General features: G+C 45.7%; 1 protein-coding gene across 1 annotated transcript in view; it reads right to left on the bottom strand.

Annotated features, from left to right (window-relative positions):
- Nucleotides 1-3,684: 3,684 nt before the first annotated feature.
- Nucleotides 3,685-27,454, bottom strand: part of ODF2 (outer dense fiber of sperm tails 2) — a 385,587-nt gene continuing 361,817 nt past the window's right edge. Inside the window, exons 19-21 of the mRNA XM_029613214.1 lie at nt 25,110-25,272; nt 10,797-10,922; nt 3,685-4,471 (exon numbers count right to left, since the gene is read on the bottom strand). Coding sequence (XP_029469074.1) covers nt 4,298-4,471; nt 10,797-10,922; nt 25,110-25,272 — 463 coding nt within the window. The 3' untranslated portion in view covers nt 3,685-4,297. The remainder of the gene's footprint in view (nt 4,472-10,796; nt 10,923-25,109; nt 25,273-27,454) is intronic.

Raw genomic sequence — 27,454 nt, 5'->3', positions numbered from 1 at the left:
CGAGGCGATCACCGACCAAATACTTTCCATTTTGAAGTGAGGCACACGCAGGCCTCCGTTCACCCCTTTTAGTTCCAGGATTGGTCTTGAAGAGCCGTCTTTCTTTGGAACAATGAAGTAATTGGAGTAACGCCCTTTGCCGTGCTGACAGATCGGAACAGGGAAAATGACTCCCAGATTTTCCAAGCGCCGGATGGTGTCTAGCACTGCTGCCTTCTTTTCGGGAGCCTTGCACGGCGAGACCAGGAATTTGACTGCTGGGGAACGAACAAAATCTAATGCGTAGCCTTGCTTTATCACGTTGAGGACCCACTGGCCCGACGTTATCCTGGCCCCTTCCTCGACCAACAAGGTTAACCGCGCCCCTACATTGGAAACGACGTGCTGGGGCTGAGGTGAGGGATGGGCCGGCCGCGTAACATTGTGAAGACTTGGGCTCCTCCCTGTCCACCGAAGCGTGTACCCCGAAAAGACTGCTGCCATTGAGGGATTCGGGAGGAAGCTGACCCATAAGAAGGACCGGCAGACCTTTGAGGACGCGAATTCCTGGGCCCTCGGAAACGGGATGCCGAAAAGGAGGAGCGCGCCCTGAATCTGCCCTCGGGCAGCCGGTGTGGACGAACCATCTGCCGCCCAGTTGCGCAGCCACAGCAGGCGACGCGCCGATACAGCCGCCATCCCGGACCTAGCGGATGAGCGCAGAAACCGTGGAGAGCATCTGCCCCATACGCAATTGCTGCCTCCACCTATCTGCCTGAGATGCTTCTGCCGCCGACAGACCTGCGTTCGCCTGAAGAACTTGGGCCCAGCGCAGACTCACTCGGATAGCGAAGACGGTACAGATGGCAGCCCGCACACCCAGGGCAGACACTTCACAAATCTTCTGGAGTTGCACTTCCAGCTTCCTATCCTGTAGATCCCGGAGAGCCGTGGCTCCCGTAACCGGAATGGTCGACCTCTTCATCACCGCAGGGACTGCGGAATCCACCTGCGGCAGTCGAAGGAGTTCCAGCGCATCCTCGGGTAGCGGGTAAAGCTTGTCCATGGCCTTACTGACCTGCAAGCGTAACTCCGGCGTATCCCATTCACTGAACAGGATATCTGTCGATGAAAAGTGAAAAGGAAATGCTACTGCTGGCCCCGTGAGACCTAAGAGCACCGGATCCATGCTTGCCTCTGGACGTGCCACCACCGGCGGAGCCTCTATTGCCAATTCCTGAAGGATTGCTGGAAGCAGCGGGGACAGTGCTTTCCCTGCGAAATAGCCGCACCACCTTGGGGTCATCCCCCTCCACGGCTAGTGTCCACTTGCCCGTGCTGGGCTGGACGGGGCCGTCCGCAGCCGCCTCCTAGGCCCCCATCAGGGGCTCCTCTGGAGACTCTGAGTCAACGGCCGATGAAGATTCCTTCTCAGACTCCTGAGGGACGGCACGCGGCGGATGCTTCCACCGCGAGGGCTCCCGAGAGCCCTCCGCAACATCCATAGTGTTCTTCTTCTTTGGAGCAGACCAGCGGGTGGCCCCCCCCGCGACGCCCCTCCGGCTGCGCTTACTATGCTTATATTTGAAAACCCTGCACAACAGAAGTGCAAAACAGATGAAAAAAGAACCCGAATCTGAAGAAACATCCGCGGTAGCCACCGGGGATCGAGGCCCCTCCGTGGGGACCCCCCCCCGCCGGACCCCGCTGCAGCGAAAACGCAGGGGGCGGAGCTGTATCCCCTGCTGTGAACCGAGCAAAATTGTGGCTGGAATCTAAAATGGCCGCCGCACTCGCACAGCGCGGGAAAAATTCTTGGGCCTATCAGCTGAGCCTCCCCCCCCCGCGCGGCGGTGATCGCGCGGTTCAGGACCGGGCCCCCCGAGGCGATCCGGACACTCCTTCTCCGCCCGTGAGCCAGGAGCTGTGGAGACGTTGCCGCGATTTTTTTTTTTTTTTTTTTTTTTTTAACGTGCCGAGCCGCAGGCCGACCCTCGAGGCATGCCGGCGATCGCGGCGCAAAACGGGCGGGAAACGCGGCGAAATTCCAAATAAATTAAAAACTCAAAACCGGCGACCTCCCTCCTGCTACCGGCGCCCCCCCCCCTAAACACAGAGCGGAGACGCGAGGAAAACGGAGAGCCGGCACAACGAAAACAAAAAACCCCTTTTTTTTTTTTTTTACAAAGCTTGCAGCTGTCCTTGGTTCTGGAGCCCTTTTCCTGCAGGGGTGAGTGAACCGGGCTCCCCGGTGTCACCCCTGACGCTGCTACTAGGTAAGCCGGGTCCTCGACCCTAGCAGCGGCCTCGACCAGGGGGGGGTAGTCCCCTCAGGACCTCTCAACCCCCCTGGGAGGCAGGGCAGACAGCTTTACTAACCAAAAGAAAACACCTACTTTGAGAAGCTCACCGAAGCTTACCTCAAAAACACCAAGTTACATAAAAACTAACCGGACCTGACCGACTAACAGAATCATGCCAGGCAGGGGCTGTGACTGCACCTGCACCATCTACTGGAGACAGAGTAAGACTGAGGGGCTGTGATTGGCACAGGGTCCTATATGGCTCAGCCCACAAGTTTTAGTCTGTCTCCATCTACTGGTGCGGAGTCACAACCCAGGTGTCCTGGACTGATCCTGGTACGTACAGGGAATGGCTAATTTAGTCTGCTTCTTGAGGGGAAAAAATACATTACAGAACTTCTGAGATATTTAATGCTACTATTTCTTTCTCTCAGGAGAAAACAGCTGGAAGTAGAGTATGAAAAGATCAGCAGAAAGACACAAGAGGTGATAAGGAAATGCAGAGATGGAGTAAGGCATGTTGGCGCCCTCACTGGTGAGGTTTCAAAGCACTATTGGTTGGTGTTCCTGATGACCTCCCTGTTGGCCTGCCCCTTAATCCAGCTCTGAGAAAATGATAAAGCCAAGTTAAATGCATCGCAGTGTAATTAGTGCCCTTAAACTATATGATGACATCAGTAGAGGAGAACTGTAACCTATTCCTTCCCCCACTCCCCAGGGCAGTCATTGTCAGTCTCACTGGCTTCCTTACTGATCACAGAAATAGGGGTCTCATTCCTACAGCCATGTCTCACTGGGTCCCTCTGCTGACATCATACGATGTATCATTCTCATACCATTTGGGGATGGAGATGGAATCTTTTTTAGGTTTGTTCACAGAGCCATGGATAAAATTATATACATTTAGGATCTCCATTTCATTGGTGGTAATGGTGGATGTATAAAAGCAAATGTTAGTAATTTGATCCAAAACCTCAACATGACACTAACATGTATCTAATCAGAAGTGAAGTGCCTCTTCAGCCCTTGGTGAAGATGGCTAGTACTGCAATTCAGGGCATGGTCTCAGACTTGCAATGTTACTGTGAGGCCCACAGCAACATTTCTCAAGCCTTAATCCAATGTTTCCCCAACTCCCACCAGGAGGCACACCTGACCAGTAGGGTTTTCAGGATATTCATAATGAATATGCATGAGATAGATTTGCAGACATTGGAGACCCAAGGTATGCAAATCTATCTCATACATATTCATTGTGACAATCCTGAAAACCCAATTGGTTAGTTGTGCCTCCAGGAGGGGACTGGAGGGTAAGTGGCCTTAATCAACACAGGCTACTTTCCCTTATTCAAATTTTTCATACTACTACACCTAACAAAAGATTACCCAAGACATCCACAGCGGAATTTAAATGTCAAAATTTTACTGTAGCACCTTTTCATTTTTAGTTTACACCATGAGCAAATTCACAAGTTTCATAATCACAAACATTGATTTGAGGAGTTAATTTCTCATATAAATATGCTATAAAAAATACAAAAGTGAATAAAGGAGGGATGGATGTGCAAGGAGCAGGAGAGGTGGTCACACAGAAAGCTGGAGTAGTTTTGCAGGAGACGTGAGGACTCCTTAGAGAACTTACATCCTATTAGGCAGACAAAGGCTGTTCCACACAAGATAAGAACATCAGAAACAAAGACCCTACAACCATGGAGATGAAATACAAATATAAACCCCTTCTCCTGGGATAACACAGCCAGACTTGGAATTCTCAGAACAATAATGGGCATGGTAGGATATTTCCCTCAATATCCCATTAGATGTCTCTAATATTATACTCACAACTTCTAAGTCTGCAGAGAACCAACAGGAACTGCCAAAATAAATCAAAGTCCACAGGAGAGAGAGCAGAGGCAATACACCATGCACAACAGCTCAGAGTAAATCTTTCCTTCTTTACCCAAGGAGGAAAGATTTATAGTAAGAGCTCTCACTAAAGTAGAAGTCTTCTCTCATCAAAGTGGAGTTCGAGGCCTGATGGGGGAACTGGACAGCATGCTTTCCCCAAATACGTTTGCATAAGATGATTTAAGGAAGTGGACGTAGTTCTGCATACTGCGATTGGTACTCTCCGACTGCTCCAGGCGATCCTTCACATCCTGCAAGCGGCTCTGGAACCGGTGTTCTGCCTGAAAGAAAGCAGAGTTGCTTACCTATAATAGGTGTTCTCTAAGGACAGCAGCATGCAAGTCCTCACACGTGGGTGACATCATCAGATGGCGCCCCAATGCGGAACATTTATGTCAAAATTTCTAGAACTAAACTTTATTATGCTTTATTATGAATAATTTTTTTTTCTTTTCAAAAATATTTTTTAAATTAAGAGACAAAGACCTCAGAACTGGCAAAAAGGAGGTCTAATTGACTGCGAATTTTGTAACCAGTAAGTTCAATCATAAGTCTTAATTTCGTCTCTTTTTTCTTTTTTTATAAAAACATTGTTGATTCTTATTGTAAGTGAGCAGCTATTCAATTCTCGTTGTGTAGGAACAACTGATATCACTTATTTTATTGCGACAAACTTAGTCAATATCGCAGCAAACTTAATAGCGCTGTCTATTGGCTAATGTCACAGCAAACTTAAAAAATTGTCTGCTGACCAATTTAAATGATATGTATGTTGTTGCCGTTTGCTGCCACGATAACTTATGTTTGCTATAAGCCCATCAATTTGATGTCTCTTTCCTCTAAGATGGAGTTAACATTTTTCAAGTTTCAATTATTCATGAAATTTGCCCGACATCATAGTAAAGCACTTATTTTAAAACTTGTTATAATTTTCCTTCATGTTGAACAAGTTTGTGCTACACATCGCCGCCAACGTTAACGTTTCGCCTAACGCTTCCTCAGGGCGGGTTGTAACTCTCTTAGTCTTTCAGCGTTCGGGCTCCATAATCATAATAATTATGGAAACTTGAAAAATGTTAACTCCATCTTAGAGGAAAAAGACATCAAATTGATGGGCTTATAGCAAACGTAAGTTATCGTGGCAGCAAACGGCGACAACATACATATCGTTTAAGTTGGTCAGCAGACAATTTTTTAAGTTTGCCGTGACATTAGCCAATAGACAGCTAGGTTTGCTGCGATATTGACTAAGTTTGTCGCAATAAAATAAGTGATATCAGTTGTTCCTACACAATGAGAATTTAATAGCTGCTCACTTACAATAAGAATCAACAATGTTTTTATAAAAAAAGAAAAAAAAGAGATGAAATTAAGACCTATGATTGAACTTACTGGTTACAAAATTCGCGGTCAATTCTCATCCTTTTTGCCAGTTCTGAGGTCTTTGTCTCTTAATTTAAAAAATATTTTTGAAAAAAAAAAAGCATAATAAAGTATAATTTTTAACAGAGATTCAGAGCATAAGATAACTTATGTAAGTTGTCTCAGTTAGTTTTTGTGTAAAATTTCTACAACTGGCTAGGCACACTCAGCATGCCCTATAACATGTACCCCCACACAGGGTCCCTCTCCAATCTTGTAACATAGAATAATAAATAAAACAAAAAAATAGAAGAAAACCATCTCCGCGGAGTGGTAGGCAGGTTTCATGAGGACTAACATCCCTGCTGTCCTCAGAGAACACCTGTTACAAGTAAGCAACTCTGTTTTCTCCGAGGACAATCAGGATGGTAGTCCAAACACATGGGTGAATTCCTAGCTACAGGATGCTCCCCATCACAAAAAGGGGACCAACAGACACCTAACCAAGTGCCTACGGGCACAACAACAATGGTGCTGTTGGTAACAGAAGGGGAGACAGCTTGAACCCAAACAACTGGCCCAAGGTAGGGAGAGTTGGGTTCTACACCTCAAACAGGTTCTGAAGGGCAGACTAACCGAACCTACAGTCACGTCAGCCATCCCTACCCAGACAATAGTGCGATGTGACTGTGTGGAGAGAATTCTATGTCACAGCCTTGCAGATCACCATGGGAACTGCTCGCAAGTGGGCCGCAGATGCTGCCATGGCTCTGACAGAATGAGCCTTACATGACCCCCAAGATGCAGACCCGCCTGAGCATAACAGAAGGAGATGCATTCTGCTAGCCAACTGGATTGAGTCTGGCAACAGCAACGCCCAACCTATTCCTATCAAAAGAAATAAAAAGTTGGATGGACTGTCTATGGGCTTCTGTCCGCTACAGATAGAAGGCTAAAACTCAATTGTAATCCAAACTGTGCAGTGCTCGTTCATCTTGGTGCGAATGGGGTCTGGGAAAGAATGTTGGCAGGTTAAGATGGAAGTCCATCATCACCTTAGGCAGGAACTTAGGGTGCGTACACAAGACCACCCTGTCATGATAAAACTTAGTATAAGGTGGCAAGGGCGTTCGAGGTTGGTTTGCTATCTGACCTGTACAGGGAACAGAACCAAGGCACCTTCCTGTTGCAAGGGAACATGAACAGATCTACATCTGGGCTCCCCCACAGGCGAAATATCCAATTTGCTACCCCCTGGTCCGGGGCCTATTTGTGGGGTCTGAAGTCTCGACTCAGCCTGTTCGCTACCACATTCTCCATCCCAGCCAGGTACATGGCCCTGAGCACCATCCCATGGGACAGGGCCCATGACAGATCGCTACCGCTTCCTGACACAGGTGATACAATCCTGTGCCTACCTACTTGTTGACATACCACGTTTACCTGGTTGCTGTTTCGATGAGGACAACTTTGTTGGAAAGCCGATCTCTGAAAGCCCATACTGTGTACCTGATTGTCCAAAGTTCCAGGAAGTTGATTTGACAAGAGTGTTCCTGAGTGGACCAGAGACCCTGGGTACTGAGCCCATCTACATGAGCTCCCCTTCCCAGGGTGGACACATCCATGGTTAGGATAATTTGAGTAGGGGGGACTTTGAAAAGAGATTCCCTGTTCCAGATTTAAAAGTACCCTCCACCAGGACGATGAGTCCCAGAGAGATGGGGTGACTCTGGTGCAGTCCTGGAGGCCATTGGAGCCCATTGGACCCTGGCACCACTGCAACCTTAGGGTCCCAATGGGCTCTCCGCATATGTAAACGTGCCAAGGGAGTGACATGGGCAGTTGCAGCCATGTGGCCCAACAGCCTCAACATGTGCCAGGCTGACATTGTTCTGTTGCGATGGCGTCAAGGTGACACCACTTTGATGAGGCAGGAAGGGCTTGGCCTGAGCCGTGTCTAACAGGGCTCCTATGAAGTCCAACAGACGTGACAGGTTGAGATGGGACTTCGGCTAGTTGATGATGAAACCTAGTGACTCCAACACCCGGATGGTCAAATGCATGGACCTGGTGGACCCTGCCTGAAATGTGCTATTAACCAGCCAATCATCCAGATAAGGGAAAACATATACTCCCAGCCTGGAGGTGCGCCGCCACCATGGCCAAGCATTTTGTGAAGACTCATGGGGCATCTGGTACTGGAAGTGCTGTTTTCCCATCACAAATCGGAGATATTTACTGTGACTGGGGAAGATCTTGATGTCAGTGTATACGTCCTTTAGATCGAGGGAGCATAGCCAGACCCCTTTTTGTAAAAGGGGGATCAAGGTGCCCAGGGAAACCATCTTGAACTTTTCTTTTTTTTTAGGAATTTGTTCAAAGCCCTTAGGTCTAGGATGGGATGGAGTCGTCCTGTTCTCTTTGGAATCAGGACATACTTGCAGTAGAATCTCCACCCTCTTTGCCGTGGTGGTAAGGGCTTGACTGCCCTAGCAGTTAAAAGGGAGGAGAACTCCGTTAGCAGTACCTCCTGATATAGTACCGGTCCCCAAAACAGGCACAGAGGGCAATTTGGTGGGACACCCAACAGGTTCAATTGATATCTGAATGGACAATGGAAAGAACCCACTGGTCCGAGGTTAACTTGGGCCACTGGTTTACAAAGAACCGCAGCCTGCCCCCAACCGAAGGGTCCACTGTCCCAGGTATGACCTAGTCAAAACTCCATCCCTGGAGTTAACTGAGATGCTGGCTGGGGGTTGCGGGCTCTCTGCTGCCTGGGACAGCTGTGGGATGGTGTTGACAGGAGTTAGGGGGAAAGGTTAGCATTTCCTTTGGCAAAAGACTTCCTCTGTCCCTGTCTCGCCGGCCTCCTAGAAGAGGAAGATGGGTCCAGAGAACTGGCAGAGAGTAGTTGGAAGATTTCATGGTGGTCCCGAAGTTGGGCCATGGCATTCCTCACCCTATCTCCGAAGAGATTCTCACCAATACATGGCACGTCAGCGAGTTGTTCCTGTATCTCTGATCGGAGGAGGACTCCGAAGCGTCATTCTGCCAGGAGTCATAGGGGTCCTCACTGTAAACAAGAGGGGATGAGGGCTCTAGGTGCTCAGCCTTCTTCCAGAGGTGCAGGCACCGGTAAAACTGGACGGGGGACTGCAGGCCTCGGCATCTCTGCCGGCCCAGGTGAAGCTTCCTCCTCTGAGGAACCGGCAACAACCACCGTACAGTAGGGGGAGGGCTTGGTGCCCCACCGGACATTGATGCTCTTCCGAGAACAGACACCAGCGGTATGAAGATGGACAGCACTGGGTCCGGTGCTGTCAGTGTCACAGGACCAAAGCCCTGCAGCGCCCACTCCACTGCTGACTGGACTTGGCACTCCAGCTCCTCCTCAAACGTGGCCGATGCCAGCACCAACCGGGAGAAAGGAGAGGTGGCCAGATCTTCTTCGGACCCGCAAGGTGGATCAGTGACTGGCATCAGGAACAGTGGAGACCGTCATGGACCCCCGGCACCGATGGAGAACTGGCAGTCCTTGTTGCAGGGTCATTTTTGGGGCATTGTGGTATGAGCCGGTGCATCCCCGTGCCCGATACCATGCATCAATGGGGACTGGTGCCGATGTTTCTTCGGTTTCCCTCAATACTTGGCCCAGTTCTTCCCCAGTGCTGAGACTGAAGACAAGGAACCAGATGTCCTCAGCCTGGAGGAGATCGGCGATGACTGGTCTCCGGCGCCTCTATCCGCAACAGCACTAATGGTCCTGCCGATCTCAATGGCTCGGTGTCCACTGGTGCGGCTGTCTAGTCCATCGAAGCCGATGGCTCAGACTTCGACTTGAAGAGCTGTTCCAGCTTGTCGAGTTGAAGCTGATTTCCCTTCGGGGTCATTTGGGCGCATAAGCGGCAAGCCCAGACATCATGCGATGTCCCCAGGCAGAGGACGCATATCTCATGCAGATCAGTGATGGACACGCTCCTCGAGCACTGGATGCATCGCCGAAAACCGGACATGGCCCTGTCAGATGAAATAAAAGAGGTGCAAAGCGAAAACGGTGGTGGGCATCAATGTCTGGCCAGCACACTGTCACCATAGGGAATTGGCCACAAAAGGAAACTTACCAGAACCGCCGAAAACCCTGACTAGGAACATTATGGGTAAGGCACCAAGAGGGCCCCAGTGATGGAATAATACGAAACAAAAAAAAAAACCAAACAAAAACCCTGAGAAATGGTAAATTTTCCACAAGGCCAAAAATAGCCACAAGTGAGCTTACTCACACCATGAGGCTTACAGCTCCATGGAAAAAGAGAGAATGGAGAGGGACCCTGCATGGATACATGGAATAGGACATGCTGGGCATGCTCAGTGTGCCTAGTCAAAGTTCTGGAAACTTTGATATAAGTTTTCCACATTAGGGCTCCATCTGATGATGTCATCCATGTGTGAGGACTACCATCTTCTTGTCCTCGGAGAAGTGAGGCAGTTGTCTGAATCCTGAATCTCAAAAGACTGGAGGTGGTCAATCTGATCTATGCACAAGGGTGTCAGAGATTCAGGAGAGTATAAGAAACAATTTAGATGATAACCCAACTATTTGTTTGGCCAATAAAAAGTTCATACTAATTCTTGACAATAGAATAATGTACCACCCAACAAACCCAATGATTGTTGTGTGTCAGGAGTAGGCCTGGTCTACAGCAATGGGCTGCAAACCAGGGCAACTCTGGTTCAAATCCAGCTTCTCCCATTGATACACCTTATGATCTTGGGCAAGTCACTTTATTTCCCATCGCCTCAAGTATCCACTTAGGGGTAGATTTTTAAACATACGTGCACATGGATGCGCCGATTTTATAACATGCGTGCGCTGTAACCCCTGGATTTTACGCGCAGGGGGATTTAAAATTTGCCCGTTAGATTATAAGCTCTTTTGGGAAGGGACATATAGCTAAAAAAATATTAACTGCCTTGATCTAACATTGGAAAGACAGACTAGACAATTATATATACACACATTTACACAGAAAAACAAATATTAGCCAATGAGAAAAAAAAAATAGACTCCTATTCCCCAGGAATTAGTGTGAGAAACATATCACCCTTTTTCCAGGAGCTAATGCGAGGTATATCACCCTTTTCCTAGTGTGCGTGTTATGATTAAAGTCATTCATGGAACTGGCAGACTCTCACTCAGCTCCATTACCCCATGTTATTTCATATCATCTCACCACCACTCACATCCTCTTTGCTGCGACGAAGCTGATTTAGTTCTGTTTTCGTTCTGCTCAGCTGCGTCTCCAGATCCAGCACTTTGGACTGGGCTGTTCGTTCTTTTGATGTAGCCCGTGCTCTTGCCTGTTCCACCTAAGAACAGAAGAACTGTCAAACTAGGTCAAATTAAACATTCCTTCTAGCCCAGTATCCTGTTTCTGACAGTGACATGCAGTGGGTGCTTAGAAACTTATATAAGAAGCATGGCATGTGTAAAATGACAAGAGGCAGGTGGCACCTTATAGAATAATCAATTTATTAAGGTATGATCTTTCAAGGACAGAGTCCACTTCATCAGATGCATGAAGTGTAATGCAGAGATGGGTAAAATATGAGGATTGGGGGGAGGTGACAGATACAGAACACAAAGAGAAGGCACTGAATTAGGCAGGCAGGATGTGGAAAGAGTGGTAATAGCTTATAGTCCAGACTACTGACAACTGAGGTAAGTGTGAAGAGACAAAATGATTTGAGAACAGTTAAATTCATAGATGGTTGTAGTGTGCCATGAAGCTATTGTCTGTTCAAATCTAGGGTGATGGTGTTAAGTTTTTGGATGAGTTCCAATTCAGCAGTTTCATTCTGGAATTGTTCCTTTGAAGTTCCTTTTTAGGAGCATGGCAACCTTAAGGTCATATAGAAAATAACTTGGAAGGTTGATGTAATCTCTTATTGGTTTCTGAATGTTGCCATTTCTAATGTCAGATTTATGTCCATTTATTCTTTTCCTTAGAAATTGAACTTTTTATCCTATGTAGACAGCAGAGAAAGATAGCTGGCAGGTGATGGCATATATTACACTGGAAGAAGAGTAGGTGAATGAGCCCTGGATGTTTGTAGTTGATTTTGCTGGGTCCTGTGATGGTGTTGCATGGATTAATATGTGGTCAGAGTTGGCATCTGGGTTCTGGCAGGGTCGGGTTCCTGAGTAGGTATCATTGTTGTACAGTGGAGTGCCTCAGGGATCTGTATTGGGACCCTTACTGTTCAATATATTTATAAATGATCTGGAAAGAAATACGACGAGTGAGATAATCAAATTTGCAGATGACACAAAATTGTTCAGAGTAGTTAAATTACAAGTAGATTGTGATAAATTGCAGGAAGACCTTGTGAGACTGGAAAATTGGGCATCCAAATGGCAGATGAAATTTAATGTGGATAAGTGCAAGGTGATGCATATAGGGAAAAATAACCCATGCTATAATTACACAATGTTGGGTTCCATATTAGGTGCTACAACCCAAGAAAGAGATCTAGGTGTCATAGTGGAAAACACATTGAAATCGTCGGTGCAGTGTGCTGCGGCAGTCAAAAAAGCAAACAGAATGTTGGGAATTATTAGAAAAGGAATGATGAATAAAACGGAAAATGTCATAATGCCTCTGTATCGCTCCATGGTGAGACCGCACCTTGAATACTGTGTACAATTCTGGTCGCCGCATCTCAAAAAAGATATAATTGCGATGGAGAAGGTACAGAGAAGGGCTACCAAAATGATAAAGGGAATGGAACAACTCCCCTATGAGGAAAGACTAAAGAGGTTAGGACTTTTCAGCTTGGAGAAGAGACGACTGAGGGGGGATATGATAGAGGTGTTTAAAATCATGAGGGGTCTAGAACGGGTAGATGTGAATTGGTTATTTACTCTTTCGGATAGTAGAAAGACTAGGGGGCACTCCATGAAGTTAGCATGGGGCACATTTAAAACTAATCGGAGAAAGTTCTTTTTTACTCAACGCACAATTAAACTCTGGAATTTGTTGCCAGAGAATGTGGTTCGTGCAGTTAGTATAGCTGTGTTTAAAAAAGGATTGGATAAGTTCTTGGAGGAGAAGTCCATTACCTGCTATTAAGTTCACTTAGAGAATAGCCACTGCCATTAGCAATGGTTACATGGAATAGACTTAGTTTTTGGGTACTTGCCAGGTTCTTGTGGCCTGGATTGGCCACTGTTGGAAACAGGATGCTGGGCTTGATGGACCCTTGGTCTGACCCAGTATGGCATTTTCTTATGTTCTTAATTTGTGGTTGCTGGTGAGTATCCATTTGAGGATGGGGGCTGTAGGTAGGTCAGGATAAGCTTGCCATCCGTGGCCTGTGAGAGGATGGTATCATTGTCCCAGATGGGTGGTAGATCCTTGATAATTTTCAGTCGTTTCAACTGTGAGCTATAGGTAACAACCAGAGGTGTTATGTTTTCTTTCTTGAGATTATCCCCTCTTTACCATCTCCATCTGCAGTGCCTTTGTCTAGGCATTCTGCCATGCCTCCCTCTGGCCACTCTGTGCTGCCTTCTTCGGGGCAGTCAGTAAAGCTCCACCATGAGCTCCCTTGCATGTAAGCTAGTCACTGGCAGGTTCATTCACTGGCTTTCATTCTCCTTTTTTATATTCAGTTCTATCTATTCTGCCAACTCTAGCTCTTCTCCAGATTTTCCTGTAACTGTAATGTTTGGTTAGCTATGGGTTGTTCCTGCGACCGGCTGCATTTACCCTGCTCTGCTGCCGGCTCGTCCAAGGTTTAGTCAACCCTCTCCATGGCAGGAATGCCGCCAAACCTCAAACACTGCTGAGAGTGGCAAGGAATACCGTTACATGGCTCCTCCCCCAAGTTTCTCTAGGTGTGCGTGCCCGACATAGATTCTTAAAGGACCTTTGTCAGGAGAGACTGACCAATGCACTCAGAGGATGTCATCACTCCCTGCCTACTTAAGGCTTCCTCGAACTATCAGCAGACATCTCAGCAACAGGTCCCCTTGCATGTTGCAGTGCATGTTGCTTCTCCGTTGCCTTGTCTCTTTGTGTTTTCTCGCTTCATTGTCCTGTCTGCACCGCCTGGTTCTTGCCTTGCCCTGCCTCTTTTGTCTTGCCTTATCTATCTTGCCTTGTCCTGGTCCTCCGTGTCCTGTCTTCTCCCTGTCTTGTCTGTTTCAGCCCAATTCCTGGTTTTAACCATTGCTTCAGAAACAGACAACTCTCTTGCCTGCCACCAGCCACTGACCATTGGTTTGGACACAGACTACACTCTTACCTGCCAATGACCATTGCTTTAGATCTGGACATGCCCTTCTCGCTGCCTGGCCTTTACCCGATGATTCTCTCCGATTGCTACCTACCCCAACCTCAGCTCTACGCCACAGCACAAGGGTCTAATTCCATTACAGTAGCACTGTCCAGAGGCTCCTCTCTGGCCCCAGCACAGTTGCTATCATCTTAAGAACATGCCATACTGGGTCAGACCAAGGGTCCATCAAGCCCAGCATCCTGTTTCCAACCGTGGGCAATCCAGGCCATAAGAACCTGGCAAGTACCCAAAAACTAAGTTTATTCCATGTTACCGTTGCTAGTAATACAGTGGCTATTTTCTAAGTCAACTTAATTAATAGCCGGTAATGGACTTCTCCTCCAAGAACTTATCCAATCCTTTTTTAAACACAGCTATACTAACTGCCCTAACCACATCCTCTGGCAACAAATTCCAGAGTTTAATTGTGCGTTGAATGAAAAAGAACTTTCTCCGATTAGTTTTAAATGTGCCACATGCTAACTTCATGGAGTGTCCCCTAATTTTTCTATTATCTGACAGAGTAAATAACCGATTCACATCTACCCGTTCTAGACCTCTCATGATTTTAATCACCTCTATCATATCCCCCCCTCAGGCGTCTCTTCTCCAAGCTGAAACGTCCTAACCTTTTTAGTCTTTCCTCATAGGGGAGCTGTTCCATTCCCCTTATTTTGGTCGCCCTTCTCTGTACCTTCTCTATCGCAATTATATCTTTTTTGAGATGCGGCGACCAGAATTGTACACAGTATTCAAGGTGCTGTCTCACCATGGAGCGATACAGAGGCATTATGACATTTTCCGTTTTATTCACCATTCCCTTTCTAATAATTCCCAACATTCTGTTTGCTTTTTTGACTGCCGCAGCACACTGTACTGACGATTTCAATGTGTTATCCACTATGGCGCCTAGATCTCTTTCTTGGGTGGTAGCACCTAATATGGAATCTAACATTGTGTAACTATAGCATGGGTTATTTTTCCCTATATGCATCACCTTGCACTTATCCACATTAAATTTCATCTGCCATTTCGATGCCCAATTTTCCAGTCTCACAAGGACTTCCTGCAATTTATCACAATCTGCTTGGGATTTAACTACTCTGAACAATTTTGTATCATCTGCAAATTTGATTACCTCACTCGTCGTATTTCTTTCCAGATCATTTATAAATATATTGAAAAGTAAGGGTCCCAATACAGATCCCTGAGGCACTCCACTGCCCACTCCCTTCCACTGAGAAAATTGTCCATTTAATCCTACTCTCTGTTTCCTTTTAGCCAGTTTGTAATCCACAAAAGGACATCGCCACCTATCCCATGACTTTTTACTTTTCCTAGAAGCCTCTCATGAGGAACTTTGTCAAATGCCTTCTGAAAATTCAAGTACACTACATCTACCGGTTCACCTTTATCCACATGTTTATTAACTCCTTCAAAAAAGTGAAGAAGATTTTTGAGGCAAGACTTGCCTTGGGTAAAGCCATGCTGACTTTGTTCCATTAAACCATGTCTTTCTATATGTTCTGTGATTTTGATGTTTAGAACACTTTCCACTATTTTTTCTGGCACTGAAGTCAGGTTAACCGGTCTGTAGTTTCCCGGATCACCCCTGGAGCCTTTTAAATATTGGGTTACATTAGCTATCCTCCAGTTTTCAGGTACAATGGATGATTTTAATGATAGGTTACAAATTTTTTACTAATAGGTCTGAAATTTCATTTTTGAGTTCCTTCAGAACTCTGGGGTGTATACCATCTGGTCCAGGTGATTTACTACTCTTCAGTTGTCAATCAGGTCTACCACATCTTCTAGGTTCACTGTGATTTGGTTCAGTCCATCTGAATCATTACCCATGAAAACCTTCTCCATTACGTGTACCTCCCCAACATCCTCTTCAGTAAACACCAAAGCAAAGAAATCATTTAATCTTTCCGTGAAGGCCTTATATTCTGTAAGTGCCCCTTTAACCCCTTGATCATCTAACGGTCCAACTGTCTCCCTCACAGGCTTTCTGCTTCAGATATATTTTAAAAAGTTTTTACTGTGAGTTTTTGTCTCTGCGGCCAACTTCTTTTCAAATTCTCTCTTAGCCTGTCTTATCAATGTCTTACATTTAACTTGCCAACGCTTATGCAATATCCTATTTTCTTCTGTTGGATCCTTCTTCCTCTGAACTTTTGTCCACCAGTCAGGTGATTCATACGGCTGCTGTGCTTCCTCTGCTTTCAAGTGCACTGAGCCCTTCCCTGGCCTTAATTCAGATAGGCTGACAGTTAGGAGCGCAAGCCCTGTTTTAAATTATTTCATGGCGCATGCCCAAGAAATCTGGCTCCTTATGGCACTCTTTTGCAGTTGCCTCTGTTTTTCCAGGAGGCTATGAATCTACCCTTCTATTTCTTGCTCAGTCCTTTTTTCTCCACAGAAAGGCCAACTTCTTTGAAATGTCGTGCAGAGCAGCGGGCTTGCTTCTAGAAGGCCATACTCTGTTCAAACACACACACACCAACAAATGGTTCTTTTTTGTTTTTTTTCTCTGACAGGAAAGGCAAAAAAATAAAAAATAAAAACCCCTGCTTGTCCGGCATTGATTCACTTTATAGACCCTGTCTAGCAAGGCAGAACTATTCTCCTTACCTGCAGTACTAATTTTTTTAACAGCTACGTTTTGCTTCAGGTCCCAGTATAGCTCTCTGGTGTCTGCAGGGCTGGTGCAAGGGTATTAGGTGCCTTAGGCGAACCTTCTGCTTTGTGCCCCCCCCCTCCCTCGCCCAGCCATGACCTCCCCTCCCCCCCCAGCCCAAACACCCAAGTAAAAATTATGCATTTATAATAACAGATTTTACATGAAAAAGGGCATTCAAAGTAAAGTTTTCTGAGATAAAAGTATCACCTACAGCAGTGCATGTAAATATAATATATACATTGTATGACAACCAGAAAACCCTGCTAAAAGGCAAAAAAACCCACTTGGAACCCATATGGTATTAAGCCTATTGTAATGCGTGTTGAGTGTAGGCTTGGTACACAAAGCCATGAGTAAAGTGAATTACAATTACAATATAGAAAACCTTCCATACCAAAACAGCACTAAGAACAGCACTCAAATAGTAACACAACCCTACCTATGAAAAGGTAACACTATAAATATTATACCAGGCCCTAAAACACCAATACACTTCCTATTAGAAAATAGAAGCAAGCCTAGCTGCTATAGAACCCTACACAGAAAGCATTGTGACGAGAGATACCATTTTACCTGCGCCTTCTGAAGAAAATTGATATTTCTGAGATCCAGGATGGATGGAGAGTAACTACTTTCTGTTGAAAGAAAGAATAGTGAAATTAAAACTCCCCCGCCCCCCCCCCCCCCCCGCGCTTTGTAGTGACCGGGGGACTGTACCCTGAACCTTGGTACAAAGTGGGGTGGCCGCTCTGATATCCGGCAAGTTGAGAGACCAGGAGGTGTCCAACTGGTGAGGCTGACGTAATCTGGATATCATGTAATCTTCCACGGGAGCGTGAGTGGTAAAAGTCTTACCCGCATTTCTGCATGCTATACAAGAAAACGTCGAGACCTGTTGCTAGGTCTCAAGGTGGATTTGCAACTGAGACAGTGTTTGCTGAATCTTGTGTTTAGCAGATCAGTGAATGCATCTGGAATTTCGGTCCTTAATTAGGAACCAGAAATCAGAGTATTAATCAGTACAGAGTCCCGTTGCTGACAACAGGAGGATGTCCTGATGTAATCCCAAATGGTTGGTAGAGAGTTTCTCTTGGTATTGTGTCCGACATAGCTGGCAATAGTGATATGTGACACTAATACGTTCTTGGAAGACCAAACGACCTAGAAACTTTCGAACCATATGGTCCAATTTAGAGAACAGGTCTCAATGGGATTGTTGCTGAAGCGGGATTGGAGTAGAGTACTTACCATCCGTCATGGATTGCAGAAGGACGAGCCGGCGAAGATTGATGGCTCCGTGGATTTCAGGAGTCATTGAGGGATAGCCTGAAGGACGGAAACATCCGACTCAACTCTGTAACCTGGTATGGTAGCACAGGTACAGAGGAGACAGGCTGAGCGTGTCTGGCGCTACCACAGTAATTTGTGGAGGGTAAGAACCCCGCACCGGTGTTGGTGGGGAATGCCTCAGGTACAGGGAAGCCATTACGACTCATGAACCCGGCCCTCTTTGCAGCGGCTCGATGTAATGTGATGCCAGTGCAGAATTCCTCAGAACTTGGTCCGGTTATTCTGGAGCACAGAGGACTGCCAGCACTGTGTGGAACAGTGGCGGTGGCAGTAGTGATGTTGCTTGGCCCGGGCATTCTCCAGCACTGAGTAGGATAGCACCAATGTGCTGGATGGCGTCGGTGGCGGACGGTCACCATGCCGGTGACAATGAGTGCCACGGTGCTCGGCCCGGTTCTTCCCCAAAACCAAGGTGGATGACCTCGCTGTCTTGGATGGCAAATGATGATGGACTGTCAGCATGCTTGCACTGCTCCTGGCACTAAGTAGTGTCGTAGGCTAATACGGGGCTTTAGTAAAGAACGCAAAGCATGGAGCACTGTGTTTAGGCGAGGGCATTGCATGAAGGTGCTATGTCAGTATTGACGGTATCAATGGCGGCATGGAGCGGCCGAGGGTATTGTCAAAAATATATATGAAAAAATGTCAATGGCCCAGGCAGAGCAACGATAACAATGACGGAGGCATCGACGGCATCGGTATAGGTCTTGATGGAAACGATGTGGCATCGAAGGATCGAATAGACAATGATGGCATCGGAAAATTGATAGCGGCATCGACAGAATTGATGGCTGCATCGATAGGAACGGCGAGGACATCGATGGAAACGATGTGGGCATCGACGGATGGAGACGGACGATGACTGCCTCGGTGGCATGGCCATGGGCATCGAGGGCCTCGATGGAACTGACCTGGGCATCGATGGAACCGACCCGGGCATCGAAGGCACTGATGACACCAAGGTATGCATCGATGACAACGATGGAAAAATCAGCGCCATGGATGAAAACATTGATGGCACTGAAAGAATCGATGTAGGGATCGATGGCATTGATGGACCGCGGGGGGAGGGGTGTCGAAAAAGGCAGGATGGCCTGGTAGGGGGGTACAGAGGGTAGCGATGGGGGGCATCGACTGCTCGAAGGTACCGAGGTATGAATTCGACAGAGGCCCTGGTGGCAACGGTAACCGTGGAGGTCCCTATCCCACTAGCGCTAATAACCAGGCAGAGGGTCACGGGAGGACACTTGCAGGCTATGATGGGCTAACTGTGAAAACATAGGAAGAGGGAAGGCCGCAATTCGGTTGGTAGGCTGGGGAAACCATAGTGAGGTGACAGGAACCGACCGAAAAACAGGGCATAGTACTCACCGAGTGTTGATTAAAAGTAAGCAAAGGGAGACCCGCACAGGGAAAAAGCATTTGTGAAGTAAAAGTTTAAGTGATTTCGCGAGGAAAAATTGTGAGAATTTCTCACAGAGCTCCTAACCGCTATGCTTACTGCAGAGTGGAAAAAAGAAGACTGAGGGGAGACACCTGTGGTCACAGGGATAATTGCAGGTTGAGCATACTCAGTGCACTCAGGGGTGACCGGCGCAAACAAGAGTACGCCGGATTTTAATAGATATGCTCATATCTTTTAAAATACGGGGTCAATGCACGCAAGGTTGCGCAAAATTGGCAGCCTGCGCACGCCGAGCCAAGCAGCCTGCCTCCGGTCCCTCCGAGGCCGCTCTGAAATCGGAACGGCCTCGAAGGGAACTTTCCTTCCGCACCTTCTCCTCCCTTCCCTTCCCCTCCCCTCCCCAACCCACCCCCCCAGTCCTATCTAAACCCCCCCTACCTTTGTTTGAAAAGTTACGCCTGCCTAACTCGTGCGCGCTGGCCGGCCAAAGGTGCGCGATTCCCCGGCCTAGGAGCAGTTTTGGAGGCCTCGGCCATGCCCCCGAAACGCCCCCGGGCCGGAACCATGCCTGCGGCCCCACCCCCAGATGACGCACCGCCACAACACCCCCCCCCCCCCCCAGGAAATCCCCAGGACTTACACGCGTCCCGGGGCTTGTGCGCGCCGCCGAGCCTATTCAACATAGGCTCGGCACGCGCAGGGGGAGCTTGGGGCAGGTTTTCGGGGGGTGGGGGGGGACGCGCGTACCCCTTTGAAAATCTGCCCCTCAGTGTGCCAAGTCAAAGCTTTATAGAAACTTTGACAGAAAAGTTTTCCGAGGCAGGGCTCCGTCCACTGACGTCACCCATATGTGAGGACTACCATCCTGCTTGTCCTGTGAGAAGAAATATTTCACAATTGCAAACAAATAGACTGACATCCAATAATTAAAAATGCATAAAAATTAAAAATAAAATATTCCAACTTCGAAACAAAAATTGAAAAACAGCGCACACAAACATTAATACCCAATGATTAAAACTAGCAAGGATATAAAATGAACCACTCACCATGCCTGGGAACCTTTGATTTCCAGATACCCTAAGATTGTCATGGATTCGCTGATGGGGTGGGAAGTGAGAATTGTTGTGCACAAACTTTCTCCTTTCTCTCTCATATATCCACACAATTATACACATTTGTTCCCTCTCACACACAAAGGCTCTCCCACACATGTACACTAACAGACACACACACACATGCTCTCACACTCTCATTCACTCATATAGGCCCCCTCTCACACACACACAGCTTTGTCTCATTCATACACACACCCTCAACACAGGCTCCCTTCCTTTCTAACACCATTGCTCTCTCATACACACACAATCCTGCTCACTCACACATCTTCATTCATGCTCCCTCTCTCTCTCACTCACATACACATTCCCTCATAGAAGCTCCCTCTCTCTCTCAAACAGGCACACCTTCCCTCTGTCTCTCTCTCTCATACATTGCCTCATACTGACGCTCTGCCACTTGCACATATACATCCCTTAACTCTCACTCCCTCTATCTCACATACACACTTCCAATCTGTCTCTGGCTCACAGGCTCTCTTGTTCTCTCCTTCTGCAGGCATATGGGCTGTGCCCCTAGATCTCCCCAGCCTCTCTCTTTGTCATTGGCCATTCTCAGACCCATCTCTCTTTCTTCTGCTGCAAGAGGGTTGGGATCCACTCACAGCCCGGCACAGAGTCTCTGATCCTCTTGGCCTCTAGCGGGATGGGCTCCACTCACAGCCCCACACTGCTGCTCTTTGCTGCCCCCTAATGGTTGGCTCCCTAGGTGACTGCCTAGTTTGCCAAGTGGATGTGCCAGCCCTGGTTGTCTGTGCTCTTCCTAAACCAGTCTTTTAAACCCCTCAGTGCTCTATGCACATCAAGCAGTACTGCTTCTGCCCCAAACTGCTTCTTTGGGCAGGATTCACACACCAGACTTATTTTCTTCTCTACTATTTTTTCCTCTCCTGGAGGCTTGGGTTTCTACCTGTGCAGTAGCACAGTGCAGAAATCCCCAAACTGACACCATATGTGGGATAGCCAATTAAACTTTCTAGATTGGAGACATAGGCACACTGACTCCAGTTTTCTTTCTTACAGATTCCAGCTTTATTTGTAACAGCATTCACAACATGTAACCTGCTTACGTCCAGCATCATTACTCACAACATTCACCTTAGGACAGAGATGTGTCAGGAGCTGCCTTCTCCTGGAGAGGCAAGGCTTCCCTGTTCTCATCTGGGCCCACAACCTTATTTCCTGCTCAGCAGGGTTCTGCCCACAAAGCTCTCTCTCTCTCATTTTTAAGGTAGACTAGGCTAGATGCCTGGTCCTGCAAAAGTCAAGGAGGGGGTTTAGGCACACCTTCACAAGCCTATATCGCCTCTAACTCTCAGAATGTACAATCTCAGCATACACTGATTCTTATAGATTACTTTATGTGCATGAAGAAGGTTTCTTGTTCTTGCATCCAACAATTTAAGATCTTTATTGGACCAGTCTATTATTCCAGAATTATTATAACAGACTGCAAGAATTACAAGTTGATTGATAGCTTATATCTTATTTTCTTAAAGCACTTTTCAGTATCAATTTCAAACTCCTATAATATTCCTGACTCTCTACTGATCTTTTCTCTCAGCAACTTGTACACCTTCATTAACCCCTAGATATTTGTATAACCTTTCCTGCTCAAGTTCTTTCATGCTACAGTTCTCAATCAGAGAGATGTTTTCAGTTTTGCTTAATTTTCCTTTATGGAAAGTAGCCTCAGCACATTTATCTTGGTCTAATATCCTGACATCATCTGAGAAACTTTTCACCACTCTGAGCTGTTCCACTAAAAGAATCACAGGAGCTATAATGCTTCAAGTCATCTACAAACAGTAGGCAATGGAGTCTCATCAGCCAGACTGTGTGGGACATTTTTGCTGCAGTGTGAGTTATTGCCTGCTTAAAGATTTCTTCTTTGAATTCGGACGCCAGTGGGAGGAGCCTGAGGCACGCATAAGATCCGCGCCTCTGCGGCACCCTGCTGCTGCCGGTGCGCGGATTTGTCCGGATTTGTAGGACAGGAATTTTCATTGTTAAATGGTATATTACAATTTCTTGACTTAGGAAATTCTGAACCTTCCCATAAGAGGTTTTTGAGTATTAGAACTTGATTGTATGAGAGTGCCTATTCAGAAGTAAAGGCACTGTTAAATTTAATTTCCTGAGATAAAGATGCCTCACAAAAGAAAAGCTAAGGTGAGGGTTTTTCCAGCGGAACCCTCTTCCTTATTACAGCAACGCCTTATCCCTGAATATACAATTTCGGCCGTTTTACAGGGGAATGCTAGTCCCATTGGTGAAGCGGCAGGAGGGGTACCGCTATCATCGGGAGAAATATCTTTAAGTCCCCCTGAACCTCGCCAGCTGCCCATAACTTCCCCCCCAAAACTCTCCCTCGTTGTTGATGGAAATGGAGATAATTCTACCATAGTACAACAACCAGCTGGAAACTTGGCAGAGGAATTGGTGATAGTTAGGACCTCTACACCAGAATCAAATTCTGGAGCTGTAGAGGATAAGATACTGACTGGGATTAAAGAACTATCAGCTGTGTCATTAGAGTCCCTTGTGGACTTGATCAGAAAACTGTCAGTTAGCATTCAGGAGCAGTCTTTAATTCTTAAAAATGTTTCCCAGAAGTTAGATTTTGTATCTCAAGATCACCAAAAAATTCTCACAGAGCGCAGATACAATCACTAGGAGAAGAAGTAAAGGGATTGAAAGATTTATCATCAACTATCACCAGAGATAAACTGGCAACATCTAGAAAAATGGAGTTTCTGGAAAACTCCATAAAACATCTAAATATCCGGGTGCTTAATTTCCCAAAAATAAAGGAAGAGCAATTGCTTATTACCTTTAGGAAGTATCTGGTGGAAAATTTAAAAATTTCATCAGATATATTACCAGTAATAAAAAAGGTTGTTCAATTATCAAGTAAGCAAATCTCTAATAATGAGATCATAGTGGGAAACCCTATAGATTTTCAAAATCTAAGTTTTTAGAAGAATCCCAAGTGGAGATACTCGCACATATAACATTATTGATAACTTTTTAATCCGAACAGGATAAAAATTTAGTGATGAAAGCTTATTTTTAAAATATGGATAATAATTTTCTGGGTAGTAAAGTCAGGATATTTCCAGACCTAGCAAAAAATACTCAGCTACCTCGTAAGGCTTTTCTATCTTTAAAACCTGAAGCTGATGCAATAGGAGCAATAATGACAATAAAATATCCATGTAAATGTGTGTTAAAACTTCGTGGGAGAACATATATTTTCTTTGAAATAAATCAATTAAAATAACTCTTGAAAGCGAAAAAACAGATTCTGAGTATTGAAAAAGTCAATGGAGGTAATTAAATATAAAGGTCGACTCTTATATAACCAACTTCATCAGATCTTTTTTTTTTTTTAATTAAATATAAAGGTCGACTCTTATATAACCAACTTCATCAGATCTTTTTTTTTTTTTTAATTTTTCTCTAATTTCCCCTAGTTAATCTACACAGAAATCTCTTGCAAGTATTGGCTCTATGATGTTTTAGCAATGACATAGGCGGAGATAAGAAAACAATTTTTCTTCTGAAATATTTTCTATGTTTGATTGAAGACTACTCAAGTGCTATGATATGCTATTGTATTTCAAATGCAAAGTGTATTTGTTTACTTTGTAAATGTTAAAAATTTAATAAAGAGATAATTAAAAACAAAACAAAACAGTAGGCAATATCTGCAGACCATTAGCAGGCTGAAGGATTTTTGTACAGAACTGGTTACGGTGATTACAGGATCTCTGTCCTGGATAGTAATGGCCATACTACACCCCATTCCTGCATGTGAGAAGTTTGAATTATCCCCCCTCCTCTCCCCAGTGTATTACTTTATACTTATGGTGCAACTCATCTGTCATTTCATTACCCCCTTACTCAGCTTTGAGATCATTTTAGCAGTCTTCACAGCCACAGGTTAGGAAAACGGATGCTCGTAAAATTGAGCGTCTTTTTTCCTAACCCTCACTGACAGCCACCTCTCTCCTGGGCGCCCGATGCTGAGGCGGTGCTAGGAACGCACAATTTCCTCTAGTGCCTCCTATTTACTGCGGCAGATCATTTAAATATTAAATCGGGTACCCAGGAGAGGTAGATCAGGAGGTGATTTTAATATTTTCTTCCCCCCCAAGTAAAGGACACCCCTGACTGGCCCTTGCCCCTTCCCCTTCCTGGAGGGCAGCAGAATCTGGGACGCATCAAGGGGAAGAGGAGGAACAGCACCACTGGTTTTGTAATCCATCCTAACCTTCCCCCCATTCCCAGTAACAGGGTCCAGCTAGATAAGGGTCACAACTCCCCTTTGTTTGTCCTTTCTCAACCGAGGGGATTAACTGTCAAAAAACACAGCACCCCCCACCCTCCCCCGGGAGATGGTTCCACAAAGTCCACTGACTACAGATATGGCACATCTACCATCTGCTGAAGACAGAAATATTGAAAGGCTATAGGTGGCACAGTCTCTTAAGTAGGTTGATTCCAGCAAAATTTTCATTCTCTGTCTTAATCTGCTGGTAGGAGAGAATAAACGTGTGTTTGGACTGGTCTGGTAAGGACGATGAGGAAGCACCAATTATAGATGGGATTAAAAATTCCCTTCATACTGTGATCCTGCGACAAGTGCTCACCTGCCTCCGACCATCCTCAATAGCCAAGTCCAGCTGGCGAGCCAGATGCATGCTTTCGCGGGTTTTCTCTTCCAGGCACAATTGGTTTTGATGGATAGACTCCTCACGCTTGGCTATAATTTGAACAAGCTCTCGATTCTGTGTCCCGGCTTCCTCCAGTTTCCTGAAGCAGGAGATTAAAGGTGAAATTACTTTTTACAAGATAATTTCCTCTCTTTGAATACAGTCAGACCAGTCCTGCCGACCAGCAGGTAGAGAAAGATCAACAGGCTCGCTGATGTCACTCCTTATATATATCTAGGCTGACATCAGCCTGCCAGTATTTCTTTAACAAGCTGAACTATGGACAACTTTTACATTTAAACTCATCAACAGAAATATTCTGATTCTCTCTCCTTTTATTTCTCCGAACCATGGACTTCCAAAATGATAAAGGGAATGGAACAGCTCCCCTATGAGGAAAGACTAAAGAGGTTAGGACTTTTCAGCTTGGAGAAGAGACGGCTGAGGGGGGATATGATAGAGGTGTTTGAAATCATGAGAGGTCTAGAACGAGTAGATGTGAATCGGTTTTTTACTCTTTCGGATATTAGAAAGACTAGGGGGCACTCCATGAAGTTAGCATGTGGCACATTTAAAACTAATCGGAGAAAGTTCTTTTTCACTCAACGCACAATTAAACTCTGGAATTTGTTGCCAGAAGATGTGGTTAGTGCAGTTAGTATTGACCCAGTATGGCATGTTCTTATGTTCCAGAACAACAAGGAAGTTAAGACAGAAAAGCTAAATAGTAGACCAGGAATAACTTACCATCACTTATCAAAGTAGTCTATAATTCAAACTCTTCCGTCTCTTTGACCTCCTCACTCTTACAGACTGATAAAGTGAACAATATGACAGCACAAGGTAGGGCCTGGATTGGTGTGACTATTCAAAGAAAGGAAATTATCAGGTAAGAATTAATTTCACCTTCCTCTTCATCCAGTCAGACCAGTTCAAACAAACTGAATGTACCCAAGCTACTTCCGAATAGGGCAGGATGCTGCCCTAGCCCCTTGCAAGATGTGAAAGTGGTATCCTCCCTACACCTAACATCGACGTGGTAATGCTTAGGAAAGTTGTGCAACAAAAACTAAGTCACTGCCTTTCAAATCTTCAAAGGAGATAACAAATGCAATGCCACTCAAGAGACAGTCTGAGCTCCAGTTGAATGAGTTTGAATCTGTTTAGACAAGGAAACACCAAAATTCATGTATACCGCAGTAATCACTTCCTTAACCAAGCAAACTATCGTAGCCTTAGTGGCCACTTCACTCTTGCGGCCTCCACCACAGAGAGCAAAGATGATCTGATTTTCTAAAAGAGTTAGTGATTGAAATGACTCTGCATCCAAGAGACAAAGAATTTCACTATCCTCTCTATATGTTCACCCCTTCTACACAAAGGCAAGGAAACTGCCTGATTGATATGGAATTCTGAAACAACTTTGGGAAGAAAGGGTGGAACGGTATGCAGCTGTAATCAAAAGAAAGTGCTTTCTGCATGTCAGAGCTTGTAACTCTAAATTCCTCTGAGCAGAACAAATAGCGACCATGAATACCATCTTCAGGATACGCTATTTCATAAGAACATAAGAACATACCATTCTGGGTCAGACCAAAGGTCCATCAAGCCCAGCATCCTGTTTCCAACAGTGGCCAATTCAAGTCTCCTGGCAAGTACCCAAACATTAAATAGATCCCAAGCTACTATTCCTTATTGATTAATAGCAGTTTATGGACTTCTCCTCTAGGAACTTATCCAAACCTTTTTTAAACCCAGTTATACCAACTGCCGTATTCGCATCCTCTGGCAATGAATTCCAGACTTTAATTATGCGTAGAGTAAAAAATGAATTTTCTCCGATTTGATTTAAATGAGTTCCTTACCAGCTTCATGGAGTGTCCCCTAGACCTTTTACTGCCTAAGAACATAAGAACATAAGAAATTGCCATGCTGGGACAGACCAAGGGTCCATCAAGCCCAGCATCCTGTTTCCAACAGAGGCCAAAAACCAGGCCACAAGAACCTGGCAATTACCCAAACACTAAGAAGAACCCATGCTACTGATGCAATTAATAGCAGTGGCTATTCCCTAAGTATAATTGATTAATAGCCATTAATGGACTTCTCCTCCAAGAACTTATCCAAACCTTTTTTGAACCCAGCTACACTAACTGCACTAACTACCTTCTCTGGCAACAAATTCCAGAGCTTTATTGTGCGTTGAGTGAAAAAGAATTTTCTCCGATTAGTCTTAAATGTGTGACTAGGGAATGCCCCCTAGTCCTTCTATTATTCGAAAG

This window comes from Rhinatrema bivittatum, chromosome 8 (assembly GCF_901001135.1).
Source record: "Rhinatrema bivittatum chromosome 8, aRhiBiv1.1, whole genome shotgun sequence".
In the NCBI taxonomy this organism is placed as follows: Eukaryota; Metazoa; Chordata; class Amphibia; order Gymnophiona; family Rhinatrematidae; genus Rhinatrema; species Rhinatrema bivittatum.
Note: the sequence above shows the minus strand (reverse complement) of the source record. Positions and strands in the feature narration are given on the sequence as shown.